The sequence below is a fragment of the Oncorhynchus clarkii genome, chromosome 15, assembly GCF_045791955.1.
Source record: "Oncorhynchus clarkii lewisi isolate Uvic-CL-2024 chromosome 15, UVic_Ocla_1.0, whole genome shotgun sequence".
Lineage (NCBI taxonomy): Eukaryota > Metazoa > Chordata > Actinopteri > Salmoniformes > Salmonidae > Oncorhynchus > Oncorhynchus clarkii.
Genome location: NC_092161.1, coordinates 20,108,805 through 20,127,176, shown reverse-complemented (window position 1 = coordinate 20,127,176; position 18,372 = coordinate 20,108,805). Strand labels below are relative to the sequence as shown.

At 42.1% G+C, this 18,372-nt stretch overlaps 1 protein-coding gene across 1 annotated transcript in view; it reads left to right on the top strand.

The window, feature by feature from the left end:
• The first annotated feature begins 17,734 nt into the window (after positions 1-17,734).
• LOC139367025 (activin receptor type-2B-like) overlaps positions 17,735-18,372 on the top strand; it is a 58,662-nt gene continuing 58,024 nt past the window's right edge. The window contains exon 1 of the mRNA XM_071104911.1: positions 17,735-18,174. Coding sequence (XP_070961012.1) covers positions 18,126-18,174 — 49 coding nt within the window. The 5' untranslated portion in view covers positions 17,735-18,125. The remainder of the gene's footprint in view (positions 18,175-18,372) is intronic.

Sequence of the window (18,372 nt, the reverse complement as noted above, 5' to 3'; positions counted from 1 at the left end):
TGTCAGGTCAAGGCTGTAGAGTCTGTGACTCTTTGCATGTCCAGGTAAAGACAGGATGATTTATGATAGCCATACTGGCAATATAGGCAATTCAATTGTATTATTTTGTTTCCCTCAGGTTTCATTTTGCTACATTATTTTGTTTCCCTCATGTTTCATTTTACTACATTAAGTGTGCTCATATGAGTCATATACAAGACCTTTAGCGCATAGGGAAAACATTACTGAGAACATTTTTGTGACTGGTAAACATTTGAAAGGTGAAACATTTCTCCATTGTTTCAACAAGGACCCCCCCCCCCACACACACACACACAATGGCTCCATTGTGACCTACTGTATACAAGATTTCAATTTGAAATTTAAAGTTTCTCATAGCAGGAAAAAGTATCCTGCAGCCACAGGAAATGTAAATTATTGTGTGGATTATAATTAATGGTCACTTTTGCCGGGGTCGATACATTTTTCGTTAGGGCAAATCAAGAGTGAAATTTAAAAATGGAAATCAGAAACTTTATAAGTCTTTCTAAACCTTGAAGACACTACGAGTGTCCTGCAACAACAGGGTGATCAAATTAAGATCCTACATTTGTATGCTGTCTTTTCTAAAGAGTCTATGATATTTTCTCGCCATATGAAGGTCATCCTTGAGCTGCGTATAGATCTTTCTCCTTCGTGCTTTGGCTCTCCTTTGTTCCTCTCACCGGAGAAGCCTTGCAGTTTTGAAAGTAGCCACACGTAGTGTTGCCTCCCTCCTTCCCCTCACTCTCTTTTTCATTCTCTCTCTCTCTCTTTTTCATTCTCTCTCTCTCTTTTTCATTCTCTCTCTCTCTCTTTTTCATTCTCTCTCTCTCTTTTTCATTCTCTCTCTCTCTTTCATTCTCTCTCTCTCTCTCTCTCTCTTTCATTCTCTCTCTCTCGTTCATTCTCTCTCTCTCTTTTTCATTCTCTCTCTCTCTCTTTTTCATTCTCTCTTTCTCTCTCTCTTTTTTATTCTCTCTCTTTCATTCTCTCTCTCTTTCTCTCTCTTTTTCATTCTCTCTCTCTTTTTTTCATTCTCTCTCTCTTTTTTTCATTCTCTCTCTCTCTCTTTTTCATTCTCTCTCTCTCTCTTTTTCATTCTCTCTCTCTCTCTTTTTCATTCTCTCTCTCTCTCTCTTTTTCATTCTCTCTCTCGCTCTCTCTTTTTCATTCTCTCTCTCGATCTCTCTCTTTTTCATTCTCTCTCTCTCACTCACTCACTCTCCCACTCTCTCACACACACCATACACTGAAAATGCACCCAGTTGCTATCGACCATTCTGGTCTGCTGTTTCGGTCTCTTTCCTCAACTGATGAATCGGATTAAATAAACATTAACAATTAGGAAAAAGGCCATACAGTGGGACAAGAGTTGAAACACCAGCTATGTATATGCATATGAGTCTTTGGTGTGAGGAGTCAATCATATCCTATCAGGGAGTGGGTAATAACATATTGCTGCCTGGGCCAAATTGCAGATTCATTTGATGAAGCACTAATCAAAGTTGATTGGTCGCTTGCACAAATTTGCAGATGTTATCGCAGGTGCAGCGAAATGCTTGTGTTTCTAGCTCCAACAGTGCAGTAATATGAGCAATAAGCAATGTCAGAGACCGGAATATAAATATATACAGTTGAAGTCAGAAGTTTACATGCACTTAGGTTGGAGTCATTAAAACTCATTTTTTTCAACCACTCCACAAATGTCTTGTTAACAAACTATAGTTTTGGCAAGTCAGTTAGAACATCTACTTTGTGCATGACACAAGTAATTTTTCCAACAACTGTTTACAGACAGATTATTTCACTTATAATTCATTGTATTACAATTCCAGTGGGTCAGAAGTTTACATACTGTAAATTGACTGTGCCTTCAAACAGCTTGGAAAATTCCCGAAAATGATGTCATGGCTTTAGAAGCTTCTGATAGGCTAATTGACATAATTTGAGTCAATTGGAGGTGTACCTGTGGATGTATTGCAATGCCTACCTTCAAACTCAGTGCCTCTTTGCTTGACATCATGGGAAAATCAAAAGAAATCGGCCAAGACCTCAATAAAAACAAATTGCAGACCACCACAAGTCTGGTTCATCCTTGGGAGCAATTTCCAAACGCCTGAAAGTACCATGTTCATCTGTACAAACAATAGTACACACGTATAAACACCATGGTCCCACACAGCCGGCATACCGCTCAGGAAAGAGACACGTTCTGTCTCCTAGAGATGAACACACTTTGGTGCGAAAAGTGCAAATCAATCCCAGAACAACAGCAAAGGACCTTGTGAAGATGCTGGAGGAAACTGGTACAAAAGTATCTATATCCATAGGAAAACGAGTCCTATATTGACATAACCTGAAAGGCTGCTCAGCAAGGAAGTAAAAGTACGATCTGCTCCAAAACTGCCATAAAAAAGCCAACTGCAAATGGGGACAAAGATCGTGCTTTCTGAAGAAATGTCCTCTAGTCTGGTGAATCAATAATAGAACTGTTTGGCCACAATGACCATCGTTATGTTTGGAGGAAAAAGGGGAGGCTTGCAAGCCGAAGAACACCATCCCATCCGTGAAGCACGGAGGTGGCAGCATCATGTTGTGGGGGTGCTTTGCTGCAGGAGGGACTGGTGCACTTCACAAAATAGATAGCTTCATGAGGGAGGAAAATTATTTGGATATATTGAAGCAACAGCTTGGTGGCAAATGGGTCTTCCAAATGGACAACGACCCCAAGACAAAGTCAAGGTATTGGAGTGGCCAATGCTCCCAAATACTAATTGAGTGTATGTAAACTTCTGACCCACTGGGAAAATGATAAAAGAAAAAAAGCTGAAATAAATCATTCTCTCTAATATTATTCTGACATTTCACATTCTTAAAATAAAGTGGTGATCGAAACTGACCTAAGACAGGGAATTGTTACTAGGATTAAATGTCAGGAATTGTTGAAAAACTAAGTTTAAATTTCTGCACTGTACATTCTGTCTTTAAACATCATTATATATATATATAAACACCGTCCCCAACCACAGCACTGGACACTGGGAAATCCCTCTACTTGAAGTGGCTAACTGCCTGTTTTCCTCCCTCGAGAAACATCTGTCTTTTTCTTTTCTACATTTCTTTTTTCATTTAAAGAAGGACAGACGAAGACTTCGACATTAAGAGTAACAATCGATCCTAGCTTAGGGTACACCCGTCTTGCTCCCCCCGACTTCCCCTTTTTCTGAGAAACCAAATGTGGTGAAATATCTAGCCTCATTTAAAGCCTGTAATCTCTTTTCTACCTGACCTCCCTGCCCCTCCCTTCCCCTTGAAAAGTTTGTATATTGTATTTCTTAAAATGTTATTATTATGGCCACTATAGTTGGCCAGCATTCATTTGCTAGTCTAGTGAATGTTGATTCTGTTTTTTGATTGTAATCATTAAATCAGCATATTGTTTCACTAGAGTTTGATTTTCTTATTTCTCAAAATTTGCTTTATACAAATTAGCAGAATACACACGAAGGTGTTTTGATACATTATATAATTCATATAGTATATGATATATACAGTGCCTTGCGAAAGTATTCGGCCCCCTTGAACTTTGCGACCTTTTGCCACATTTCAGGCTTCAAACATAAAGATATAAAACTGTATTTTTTTGTGAAGAATCAACAACAAGTGGGACACAATCATGAAGTGGAACGACATTTATTGGATATTTCAAACTTTTTTAACAAATCAAAAACTGAAAAATTGGGCATGCAAAATTATTCTATGTGTCCAATCTTTTGACTGGTACTGTATATACAGCTCCTTCGGAAAGTATTCAGACCCCTTGACTTTTTCCACATTCCACAATCTATACACAATAACCCATAACCCTCAATGATAAAGTGAAAAACGTTTTTTTTTTTTTTATTTGTGAAAATGTATAAAATATAAAAAGAAAATATCTTATTTACATAAGTATTCAGACCCTTTGCTATGAGACTCAAAATCTAGCTCAGGTGCATCCTGTTTCCATTGATCATCCTTGAGTTGTTTCCACAACTTCATTGGAGTCCACCTGTTGTAAATTCAATAGATTGGAAATGATTTGGAGAGGCACACACCTGTCTATATAAGCTCCCACAGTTGAAAGTGCATGTCAGAGCAAAGATTCAAGCCATGAGGTTGAAGGAATTGTCCGTAGACCTGAAAGACAGGATTGTGTCGAGGCACAGATCTGGGGAAGGGCACCAAAACATTTCTGCAGTATTGAACGTCCCCATTCTTAAATGGAAGAAGTTTGGAACCACCAAAAATCTTCCTAGAGCTGGCCACCCGGCCAAACTGAGCAATCTGGGGAGAAGGGCCTTGGTCAGGGATGTGACCAAGAACCCAATGGTCACTCTGACGGAGCTTTAGAGTTCCTCTGTGGAGATGGTTTTCCTTCTGGAAGATTATCCCATCTCTGCAGCATTCCACCAATCAGGCCTTTATGGTAGAGTGGCCAGAGAGAAGCCACTCCTCAGTAAAAGGCACATGACATTCTGCTTGGAGTTTGCCAAAAGGCGCCTAAAACAAGATTCTCTGGTCTGATGAAACCAAGATTTAACTCTTTGGCCTAAATGCCAAGCGTCACATCTGGAGGAAACCTGGCACCATTCCTACGGTGAAGCATGGTGGTGGCAGCATCATGCTGTGGGGATGTTTTTATTCCTGCCAGCGGCAGGGACTGGGACACTAGTCAGTATTGAGGCAACGATGAACGAAGCAAAGTACAGAGAGCTCCTTGATGAAAACCTGCTCCAGGGCACTCTGGACCTCCGACTAGGGCGAAGGTTCACCTTCCAACAGGACAACCACCCTAAGCACACAGCCAAGACAATGCAGGAGTGGCATCGGGACAAGTTTCTGAATGTCCTTGAGTGACCCAGCCAGAGACTGGACTTAAACCCAATCGAACATCTCTGGAGAGACCTGAAAATATCTGTGCAGCAACACTTCCCATCCAACCTGACAGAGCTTGAGAAGATCTGTAGAAAAGAATGGGAGAAACTCCCCAAATACAGGTGTGCCAAGCTTGTAGCGTAATACCCAAGAAGACTCAAGGCTGTAAATGCTGCCAAAGGTGCTTAAACAAAGTGCTGAGTAAAGTGTTTGAATACTTGATTGAAATTGAAATGTTTTTGTTTTTATTTACAAATTAGCAACAATTTCCAAAAAACGTTTTGCTTTGTCATGATGGTGTATTGTGTGTAGATTGGTAAGGGAAAAAAACTATTTAGTCAATGTTAGAATAAGGCTGTAAAGTAACAAAATGTGGAAAAAGTCAAAGGGTCTGAATACTTTCCAGAGGCACTATATATATAAATAAAAGTGGTGTTTAAAGATAGTATGGACAGTACGTGAAGAGAAAAGGTGTGTACATCAGTATATGTGTGTAGGGTGAGCCATGACTAGAATACAGTATATTCATTTGAAGAGGTAAAGCAGTATGTAAACATTAATGAAGTGACCAGTGTTCAGTGACTATCTACATAGGGCAGCAGTCTCTAAGGTGCAGGGTAGAGTACCGGGTGGTATCCAACTAGGACAGTGACTAAGGCTAGTAGTGACTCTTTAACATTTTGATGGCCTGGAGATAGAAGCTGTTTCACAGTCTCTCGGCTCCAGCTTTGTTGCACCTGTATTGTCTCCGCCTTCTTGATGGTAGTGGGGTGAACAGGCCGTGGCTCGGACGGCTGAGATTCTTGATGATCATCTTGGCCTTCCTGTGACACCGGGTGCTATAGATGTCCTTGAGGGCAGGCAGTGTCCCTGGTGATGCAATGGGCTGACCGCACCACCCTCTGGAGAGCCCTGCGGTTGTGGACGATGCAATTACCTTACCAGGCGGTGATACAGCCCGACAGGGTGATCTCAATGGTGCATCTGTAGAACTTTGTAATGGTCTTCAGGGCCAAGCCAAATTTCTTCCGCCTCCTGAGGTTGAAGAGGCACTGTTGCACCTTCTTCACCACACTGTGTGTGTGTGAAGGACCCATTTCAGGTTGTCAGTGATGTGCATGCCAAGGAACTTAAAGCTTTCGTATGAGCGTAATATCCGTTAATTCAATTTTATGACACCATCTGCAACATGCTGAAATGCCAGAGCAGCAGTTAGCACTTCACTAAGCCCTCACCTCACCTTAGCTTACCTCTGATTTACAAGGGGTCATACAAGTGTGACTATGGAACCACTGCCACAACACAACCATAATGGCCTGGTCCCTGTCGTGAACATAAACATAGACTCCATACAGACCAGCTGCTAATGCATGCCTGTTAATACGTGCAGTATGTATCTATAAGGAAAATGTGTCATTAAAAAACAGACCTAATAACCTGCCCAGGGACTGCGGTAGAAAATTTGCCGGCTGGCTAAAACCGTCACATTTTACTGAAACGTTGATTAATATGCACTGTCCCTGTAAAAATCGAAACAAACTCAAATTCAAACCTCAACCAGGCAATGAAAGGTGTCTGGGAAATAGGTCTACATCACAAAATACATCATGTGACGTGGGAAAAGACGTCAGTTTTGTCCGCTTGTTATATGCTATGTGCTTATCACATTTGGCTTATAGCTGTGTTCTATAAATACAGCATACAGACTCAGTCCTCTCTCTTTCTCTTTCCAATGGTTAATGGGGGTGTTATACACCAAAGCACTGATGATAATTCATGAAACCCCTGAGCAACTTGTTTTGCTGTTTCCATGGGGCTTCTATAAATTGGTAAGCTGTTGATTATTTTGTGGTAGAGGCAGCAATGCATGAGGGGCATCAGGGCAGCAGGGGATGGGGAGCATCGGGCAGCAGGGGATGGGGGGCATCAGGGCAGCAGGGGATGAGGGGAAACAGGGCAGCAGGGGATGGGGGGCATCAGGGCAGCAGGGGATGGGGGGCATCAGGGCAGCAGGGGATGAGGGGAAACAGGGAAGCAGGGGATGGGGGGCATCGGGGCAGCAGGGGATGGGGGGCATCGGGGCAGCAGGGGATGGGGGCATCAGGGCAGCAGGGGATGGGGGGCTTCAGGGCAGCAGGGGATGAGGGGAAACAGGGCAGCAGGGGATGGGGGGCATCAGGGCAGCAGGGGATGAGGGGAAACAGGGCGGCAGGGGATGGGGGGCATCAGGGCAGCAGGGGATGGGGGGCATCAGGGCAGCAGGGGATGAGGGGAAACAGGGCAGCAGGGGATGGGGGGCATCGGGGCAGCAGGGGATGGGGGGCATCAGGGCAGCAGGGGATGGGGGGCATCAGGGCAGCAGGGGATGAGGGGAAACAGGGCAGCAGGGGATGAGGGGAAACAGGGAAGCAGGGGATGGGGGGCATTGGGGCAGCAGGGGATGGGGGGCATCGGGGCAGCAGGGGATGGGGGGCATCAGGGCAGCAGGGGATGAGGGGAAACAGGGAAGCAGGGGATGGGGGGCATCAGGGCAGCAGGGGGTGAGGGGAAACAGGGCGGCAGGGGATGGGGGGCATCAGGGCAGCAGGGGATGGGGGGCATCAGGGCAGCAGGGGATGAGGGGCATCAGGGCAGCAGGGGATGGGGAGACATCAGGGCAGCAGGGGATGAGGGGAAACAAGGCAGCAGGGGATGGGGGGGCATCAGGGCAGCAGGGGATGGGAGGCATCAGGGCAGCAGGGCAGCAGGGGATGGGGGGCAGCAGGGCAGCAGGGGATGAGGGGCATCAGGTTTGGCTCTTACAGGCGGTGATTGAGGCGCTGCACGTTGGCCCCAGAGAATTTTATTTTTTATATTTTTATTTTACCTTTTTTTTTAACCTTTATTTAACTAGGCAAGTCAGTTAAGAACAAATTCTTATTTTCAATGACGGCCTAGGAACTGCCTGTTCAGGGGCAGAACGACAGATTTGTACCTTGTCAGCTCGGGGGTTTGAACTTGCAACCTTCCAGTTACTAGTCCAACGCTCTAACCACTAGGCTACCCTGGTGACATGGGAGAGGAGCGTGTGGGGTTATAAATCAGTCGCTGCGCTGCGCTGCCTGCACAGACTGGTGATCTACTCAGCAGGAAGGAAGAGGGGAAGGGCCAGAGTCACCCTCCCCTCCACCCCTCCTTGGGGCCCATCCAGGCCCATAAGAATGCAGGTGGTGACCTGGAAGACCGTCACCTCGGCTAGGGAGCGCTAAGCGACAAGGGCTGAGCGGGGAGCAGGAACTATGGGCAAGATTAGAGGAGTGGCTCAAGACATCATAAACCAACATGTTCAGTGCCCTTGCATGGAGTTCCACAAACACCCACTCGCACACATGCATAGATGTACAGACGGCAAACTGGGTGTCCCATGGCACAAACAGCCACATACACACAAACCCTCCCACATGCTCACAGTCACACACATTAATACAGAAGCAAATACATTGATGACTTGCTGACACGCACAGCCACAAACAAGCACATACATAGAGTTGAAGTCGGATGTTTACATACACCTTAGCCAAATACATTTAAACTCAGTTTTTCACAATTCCTGACATGTAATCCTAGTAAAAATGTCCTTTCTTGGGTCAGTTAGGATCACAACTTTATTTTAAGAATGTGAAATGTCAGAATAATAGTAGAGAATGATTTATTTCAGCTTTCAGCTCTTTCATCACATTCCCAGTTTACATACACTCAATTAGTATTTGGTAGCTTTGCCTTTAAATTATTTAACTTAGGTAAACGTTTCTGGTAGCCTTCCACAAGCTTCCCACAATAAGTTGGGCGAATTTTGGCCCATTCTTCCTGACAGCGCTGGTGTAACTGAGTCATGTTTGTAGGCCTCCTTGCTCGCACATGCTTTTTCAGTTCTGCTCACAAATTCTCTATAGGATTGAGGTCAGGGCATTGTGATGGCCACTCCAATACCTTGACTTTGTTGTCCTTAAGCCATTTTGCCACAACTTTGAAAGTATGCTTGGGGTCATTGTCCATTTGGAAGACGCATTTGCAACCAAGCTTTAACTTCCTGACTGATGTCTTGAGATGTTGCTTCAATATATCCACATAATTTTCCTGTCTCATAACGCCATCTATTTTGTGAAGGGCACCAGTCCCTCCTGCAGCAAAGCACCCCCCCCCCCCAACATGATGCTGCTACCCCTGTGCTTCACAGTTGGGATGGTGTTCTTCGGGTTGCAAGCCTCCCCCTTTATCCTCCAAACATAACGATGGTCATTATGGCCAAACAGTTATATTTTTGTTTCATCAGACCAGAGGACATTTCTCCAAAAAGTACGGTCTTGGTCCCCATGTGCAGTTGCAAACCGTGTCTGGCTTTTTTATGGCGGTTTTGGAACAGTGGCTTCTTCCTTGCTGAGCGGCCTTTCAGGTTATGTCGATATAGGACTCGTTTTACTGTGGATATAGATAATTTTGTACCTGTTTCCTCCAGCATCTTCACAAGGTCCTTTGCTGTTGTTCTGGGATTGATTTGCACTTTTCGCACCAAAGTGTGTTCATCTCTAGGAGACAGAAAGCGTCTCCTTCCTGAGCTGTATGACGGCTGCGTGGTCCTATGGTGTTTATACTTGCGTACTATTGTTTGTACAGATGAACGTGGTACCTTCAGGCATTTGGAAATTGCTCCCAAGGATGAACCAGACTTGTGGAGGTCCACAATTTTTTTCTGAGGTCTTGACTGATTTCTTTTGATTTTCCCATGATGTCAAGCAAAGAGGCACTGAGTTTGAAGGTTGGCCTTGAAATACATCCACAGCTACACCTCCAATTGACTCAAATGATGTCAGTTAGCCTATCAGAAGCTTCTAAAGCCATGACATCATTTTCTGGAATTCTCCAAGCTGTTTAAAGGCACAGTCAACTTAGTGTATGTAAACTTCTGACCTGCTGGAATTGTGATACAGTGAATTATAAGTGAAATAATCTGTCTGTAAACAATTGTTGGAAAAATGACTTGTGTCATGCACAAAGTAGATGTCCAAATCGACTTGCCAAAACTATAGTTTGTTAACAAGAAATTTGTGGAGTGGTTGAAAAACGAGTTTTAATGAATCCAACCTAAGTGTATGCAAACTTCCGATTTCAACTGTACATACACTAGTCACTTTAATAATGCTTATATAATGTTTACATACTGCTATACTAATTTCATATGTATATACTGTATTCTATTCTACTGCATTTTAGTCAATGCCAGTCCGACATTGCTCAATCTAATATTTATATATTTCTTAATCCCATTATTTTACTTTTAGATTTCTGTGTATTGTTGTGAATCGTTTTTATATACTACTGCACTGTTAGATACTACTGCACTGTTGAAGCTAGGAACACAAGCATTTAGCTACACCCGCAATAACATCTGCTAAATAAGTGTATGTGTCCAATACAATTTGATTTGATTTGATTTACAAATACACACACACGTGCACGCACACACACACACGCTGGAGGAATGCTGCAATTGGTAATTGTAGCCACAGGGCAGCATTTAGTATTTTTCATGAGGAGGTTGACCCCAAAGTGCCTTTCACTCTCTATTGCTAAACTCCCCAGCCAGAAAGAAATGGCTCTACGTTTTCAAGCCCCAGTACCACAGCTCTCTGTCAGCTGTCATCTTTACCCATCCCATGTCTGCTCTGGGCTTTCTTTACATGATCAATTGTCAAATAGGGGAATAGTTTTCAACTAAATGTTTTTGTTAATATTGATGACATACGACAATCCTCTGAAGTATCAACAACTGTTTTTTGTTTGATTGATCATCATTTTATATCAAAATGCAATTATATCAAAATTAGATTGAGCAACATTTACAAACAAAATTATACGAGCAGAAATGTGCATTCACATGAGGCCATCATTCATAAGGTTATTACGGTACATTTCAGACTGGATACTTACATTTATAGATTTATTGCATATAATTGCTGTTCTATCTTCATCTCCATAATGCCCCATACCTACTGACAAATGGTGAAATAAATCATGTGTGATTTTTAAATTCATGACCTTTCGTTTGAGGGGAATTTATGTAAATCAGGTGTAGCGTAGTGGATCCCTTCAGACCAGCTATCCATTTCATTATGATTGATGTGAATTTATGCATTTTTATGGCCCAAAAATATCACTATGGTAGAATGAGTTAAGTGGAATTAAATTGACTGTGTTTTTGTCTGTGCATCTTGACCATTGAGATCATTTTGCTAGTTTGTCTTCAGGTTACCTCATCTAAACTACAAGCACCAACCCATTTCTACTAAATGAATGCCTACTCTTTTCCAAAAACATGATACCTTAGGCCAGTCGTTCCCAAACTGTGGGGCGTGAGGGGTTGGCGGAGTAAGGAACTTAGTCCGGCTTTCAACTTACTCTTAAAAGTTGTAATAATAGAATGCACAAGGTCAAATTTTTTAATTGGTTAGTTTTTCTCTTGTCATGTCAGTCATTGCACAACTTGTCAGAAATGTCCAGATCAACTAGCCCATGTCAGCTAACGTTTTTTAAGCTACGTTTTTTAGCCCATATATTTAGTTGTAATCTTTGAGTCACTCAAATATCACATGAATACACATTAGACATGCCAAAATGTATACAATTGCAAGAAAATGTGCTTTAAAACTGCTAAATGTTATCGGCAACCTTTCACAAAATGTGTGAATTGCAGGAAATAAGTTTTAAACGTATTGTGTATCCACCAACAAGAGGGGTGTGAACAGTTTGTGTCTTGAACAGTGCTTGTGCCCTTACAACTGGGCGCGGCGCTGTAGGCAACATTTTTGTGGTGCAAAAGAGCAGACATCTGTGCTAAAAAAATGCAATGAACCCCATTTTAATCTGGCAGCGTGATATTATTTTGAACTTTTTTTCAACTGTGTGCAATGTAAATCATGCTGCCAGATTTTGGCTTATTGGCACCACGAAAATGTCAAAATAATATTATGTCCTGAATTTAAAAAGAGTGAGTAGATCATTTCACAGTTCGCCCACAGATTTTCCTGAAGAAAATACATTTGTCTCATCAATGGTGCATAGGCCTACAGATAAGAGCTTTTGGACATTATTAAGTAGCTGGATATGTTTCACCTCCATTTAATTGCTTATGATTGATTTCATGTATGCCAGAGATATTGTTTTGCTGGAAAATGATTTCCTCCACTTCGTCAAATATTGACACAGTTCCAGCTCTGTGAGTCATACGAGATGCTTCCCTCAAGATCACCACACAGCAAATGTAAATGTACCAATCACTCCAACACATAGAGGACAGAATGGCCTAGATCTTAAACAAGAGTTATATTTGTATGGAAACATAATCATATTTTTGATGTGGGTAAAGGATTCGTATAGATCTGTGGATGAGAGTTCCATCTTCTATATGATGATCACCTCTTTTTATGAAACATAATAGGGAGCGTTAATCATTGATGGACATTAGGAACACATTGTGACCATAGAGGACTTACATCATGATATTCGCCTGCTAAGATCACAGCCATATACTGTATATATTAGGCTCTTCTGATGACGGGGCACTTATGCAAGGCCATCATGTGATGTTCCCTGGCCGTGCATCAAATCCTCCAGCCTCACAGAGACATAATTCTGGTGCCTACGTGCATATACTACACGTGTATCAGTACATTAACTGAATGTGCCGTAGTGTGTGTGTGTGTATGCGTGTGTAATGTGATACAAGCAACGCCAAGAGGAAACAAACAACATGTTGACACAGAGATTCACATCACTTCTATCATATTGTCTCTCCTTCAACAGAACGCAATCACACACCACATGCCATTCAAAGAGTGCTGCCGCGTTGGCCTCTCATGAGCATACCCGTTTCCATATCTGAAAGCTAGCTGTCCGCTAATCTCATGGCTAACTGTCGTAGTCATAATTGATAACCAGATACTGGTAACTGCCAAAATAATGGAAACACTTCTATAGCCCAACACCCTATTAAGACACTTTATGTTGGTGTTTCCTTGGCAGTTACATTTTTTGTTTTTTTTAAATGTAACCTTTATTTAACTAGGCAAGTCAGTAAAGAACATATTCTTATTTACAATGACAGCCAACCCCGGACGACGCTGGGCAAATTGTGCGCCGCCCTATGGTACTCCCAATCACGGCTGGTTGTGATACAGCCTGGAATTGAACCAAGGTCTGTAGTGACGCCTCTAGCACTGAGATGCAGTGCCTTAGACCACTGCACCACTCGGGAGCCCAACATGTACGTCCTCTTCCAGCTCGGCATGTCAGTATGGTTTGACTGAATCATGGAATACCTGTCCTGCCTGTTGAGTCATGGTGTGCCCTCAAGGGCGCCATGAAATCGATACACTCTGACCAGAAAGGACTGCAAGCACGCCATTCACCTGTGTGTGTGTTTTTGGCTGTGTGTCTGTGTGCGTTTGTGTGCCGTGTTGGTGTTCCTCTGTAATGTATGCTGATACATATCATTAGTGTGTGTCCTGTACTTACAGAAGAACTATGTGTTATTCACCTGAGGCTGTGTGTGTGAAAATGACTCTCAGTGACATGTTGTCTTGAGCATAGCCGCCCGCAGGAAGTACAATTCTGAATACAAATATTAAAATATTAATACATTTCTCTCACTCATTTTGAGGACATATGGTATTGAGGACATATGGTCTTGAGGACACATTGTATGGTATGCTACTGTTGACATGTGGTTAACCTGTACATGTCAAGTTACATACAGTTATGTTAGGGAGACAGTCTACTGTCATGCCATTCACTGGTGTGTCTGACAAGCCCTTCAGCGATGAGTACTGCTGACTGACTAGTTTGTTTACCTGTGTGTAGCATGTGCAGTGGGGCAAAAAAGTATTTAGTCAGCCACTAATTGTGCATGTTCTCCCACTTAAAAATATGAGAGAGGCCTGTAATTTTCATCATAGGTACACTTCAACTATGACAGACAAAATGAGGGAAAAAAATCCAGAAAATCACATTGTAGGATTTTTTATGAATTTATTTGCAAATTATGGTGGAAAATAAGTATTTGGTCAATAACAAAAGTTTATCTCAATACTTTGTTATATACCCTTTGTTGGCAATGACAGAGGTCAAACGTTTTCTGTAAGTCTTCACAAGGTTTTCACACACTGTTGCTGGTATTTTGGCCCATTCCTCCATGCAGATCTCCTCTAGAGCAGTGATGTTTTGGGGCTGTTGCTGGGCAAAACGGACTTTCAACTCCCTCCAAAGATTTTCTCTGGGGTTGAGATCTGGAGACTGGCTAGGCCACTCCAGGACCTTGAAATGCTTCTCACGAAGCCACTCCTTCGTTGCCCGGGCGGTGTGTTTGGGATCATTGTCATGCTGAAAGACCCAGCCACGTTTCATCTTCAATGCCCTTGCTGATGAAAGGAGGTTTTCACTCAAAATCTCACGATACATGGCCCCATTCATTCTTTCCTTTACACGGATGAGTCGTCCTGGTCCCTTTGCAGAAAAACAGCCCCAAAGCATGATGTTTCCACCCCCATGCTTCACAGTAGGTATGGTGTTCTTTAGAAGCCACTCAGCATTCTTTGTCCTCCAAACACGACGAGTTGAGTTTTTACCAAAAAGTTATATTTTGTTTTCATCTGACCATATGACATTCTCCCAATCTTCTTCTGGATCATCCAAATGCTCTCCAGCAAACTTCAGACGGGCCTGGACATGTACTGGCTTAAGCAGGGGAACACGTCTGGCACTGCAGGATTTGAGTCCCTGGCGGCATAGTGTGTTACTGATGGTAGGCTTTGTTACTTTGGTCCCAGCTCTCTGCAGGTCATTCACTAGGTCCCCCCGTGTGGTTCTGGGATTTTTGCTCACCGTTCTTGTGATCATTTTGACCCCACGGGGTGAGATCTTGCGTGGAGCCCCAGATCGAGGGAGATTATCAGTGGTCTTGTATGTCTTCCATTTCCTAATAATTGCTCCCACAGTAGATTTCTTCAAACCAAGCTGCTTACCTATTGCAGATTCAGTCTTCCCAGCCTGGTGCAGGTCTACAATTTTGTTTCTGGTGTATCTTTGGTATTGGCCATAGTGGAGTTTGGAGTGTGAATGTTTGAGGTTGTGGACAGGTGTCTTTTATACTGATAACAAGTTCAAACAGGTGCCATTAATACAGGTAACGAGTGTAGGACAGATGAGTTTGTTTGTAGGTGACCAAATACTTATTTTCCACCATTAATTTGCAAATAAATTCATAAAAAATCCTACAATGTGATTTTCTGGACTTTTTTTCTCATTTCGTCTGTCATAGTTGAAGTGTACCTATGATGAAAATTACAGGCCTCTCTCATCTTTTTAAGTGGGAGAACTTGCACAATTGGTGGCTGACTAAATACCTTTTTGCCCCACTGTACAAGCCTGCTCTGAGATTTGATACAATGTTCAGAATGACATAACTCACTCCACATTGTCCAGGAGGCCTTGTAAGACGTGTTGCCTGGCTCATACATAGGAGTGCATGAAGTAGTGTAGCGCAAAAGACAAGGAGCCCACTGCCACCACGGGCCTTCTGTCAACTGATAAGCACTGTATTAGTACTGTTCTATGAAATCTGGCACTAAACGGAACAGGCCGTTCTATATTGGCAGTGGTTTCTATACAATTGTTCCTGATGTATGTTCAGTTGCTATTCCGCTTCCCTTGTGGTCCATCATCACTACCTGACATACAACAAACAGAGTAATTACACTACAATTGTACGGGATGGGTTGTATGAGGGAGGTCATCAGGACTATGTGTTGACTGATGATAGTATCACACAGTTTGTATTTTTCTAAAAGCTACAGAGTTTTTTCAAACTTAGCTTTTGTGCACCATGCCATTTGATTAAGTGAGATGATTGTTTCATACAAACATGAAAGAGTAAACTGATAGTGTTTAACCACAAAGGATGCATTGGCTATAAAAACATCTGTCGGCAGGTTAAACAAAAAGTGTCGCTAGGATCAACCACTGTCTTAAGGATATGTTAACCTTTTCTGCTGTTCCCATGGCAACCATTAAGGGTAGAGGGATGTATGAAGTACATAAACGTGAAGAGGGAGCATTTTACACACTACTGCCGGTCAATCAGTGTATGTGAATATCTCATCTACTGATATCACCAATGCAATTTCCACTGGTTTGATCTCATACAACTAACTCTTGACACCAAACATCCCTTTTTTCAAGGATATGTCTAAAACTGAAAGTGTGCTATTTCATGATCCATCTCTCTATCTATTAAATTCGTTGTAGAATTGAAATGAACTAAATCTGGGACTTCAGTGCAAATCTACCGATACGTCCAAAACTGAAGTTTCTTTGAGATTAAAAAAAATGACTGCGATAGAATATCTATCAAGGCCCATATGTTAAGGGACAAGGGATTCAATTAATCATCAAGCTTTGAATCAGCTGTGTGGTTTTAGGGCAAAAAAACTAACCGTGCACCCCTTGGGGTCCCCAAGACCGAGTTTGGGAAACATTGTGCTTCACGCTGAAGCTCCAGACAAGAGGAGATATTTCATTGTTAGGCTTTAATGTTCTCCAAATCTTCAGCTCCTGGCAAGAAAGGATCTAGATCAATAGTTTCACTTTTCACAGAGAGACAGAGAGAGAGAGAGAGAGAGATAGAGATAGAGATAGAGAGAGAGAGAGAGAGAGAGAGAGAGAGAAAGAGAATAGCCATGGACAAATGAGATAAAAAAAGAGAGATTGGCAAGAGAGAGGGAGAGAAAGAGAGCATGAGAGAGCGATGCACTATAAAAATAATAACAGGCAGTCACATATTTCGGTGGGTGTTAAAAATATGTTGCTGAGGTAGCAAATGTTTATAACATGCCATTGCATAACTTTAACTAAAATGCCATGTCTCACTCAGTGTATAAGAGAAGGCTCCCAAGCAGATCCACTGTTGGTGATTGGCCGACATATTCTCCTTAGTTCAGGAATGCTTTTCTACACCAATTTCACAATGAATGCATTTTATCTTTGGATGAATTCCAATGTGTACACTGTGTAAAAACAAAGACATGTGTTTCCAAGTTATGACATAAAACCATTTAAATGTGTGCAATACTTTTTTGAAGGGCTGACAGATTTCGATAAAGCTGATCTACTTTCTTACAACTACAGAGTAATCAAGATATGCATGGCTTTTTTTTAGGCTATAGGCCTATGGCTTTATATATGGCTATAGGCCTATGGCTTTATATATAATTAAAATGCTAACATACATTATAGGCTACATTATTATCTGGCATTGTTAGCAATTTAACCTTTTTTCCAGAATGTTGTATCTCTAAAGTAAATAACCATGTAATGAAAGCAGACTTACCTTAATAGCAGGACGAAAAGTGTACAGCCTTTTCCAGAAAAAAAGACCCAGGGTTTTCTTTCCAAGCACTGTTGTTCTAAAGCCAAAAATAGGCTTATGTTTAGATGTGGGCATCAGCAATATTAATATTATTATTATTATTATTTTATTGTTTTGCCTGTTGACCTTTATTACCAATGTGTATAATTGAATTCCCTTTCTAAGTCGTACTTCTTGTCTAGTATATTAACTGAAATTAAAGCATTGGTTAAAGCTCCAACATTGCTGCACTCCCTACCCATGTCTCTTTGATTGTGTTCCTGTCTTTGTATTTAAACATCCGGGTTTTCCCACTGACTGTGCTTACTCTGGCTTACTCCCCCTCTCAGAAGCCATTTTGGACTCAGTTCAGTTTCTTGCGTGTGAATATCGGACCCTGTCCTCAGCCATTCCCCACTACACAGTAGAAAAGGTTAACGCGCACCGCGGAGCGAGAAAATTGTTTATTTGAAACATCGAGTTTATTTTACCTTGTCGATTTTACATCCTGGATTCGACCGACCCTTTCCCAATGGATTTGTTTATATTTAAAACTTGTTTTTAGCCCGTGCAATTTTGTTGCATTGGGGGGCTGTACACACAAAAGCAACGCAAACTCTTGGTGCGGTGGACATCGAAGGCCTTGGGACATTTGGCTCGTTGTGTTGTGCTATCATCTTTTTAAATGTTCGCAAAGGAAAATAGGTTAATAAGGAGAACATCTGGTGTGTTTCTTTTTAATTAAAGGAATATGTTTGCTTCCTGTCTGACTTTTGCACTTCTGGGAACTTTTTGTGCAGGTAAGCACCCTATTTATGTAATAGGCTATCGCTTACTCTTATGGTTTGAATTGGCAATCAGAATGTATTCAGTGATTTCACACAACAGAAAAGCAGAACACAAATTCTGATTATTCTAATGTACCCAAACCAGGGATAACGTGCTGTATGTAGGTAGTCACTTGATTATTGATATTGGCTCTATCGAATGGTACAAAA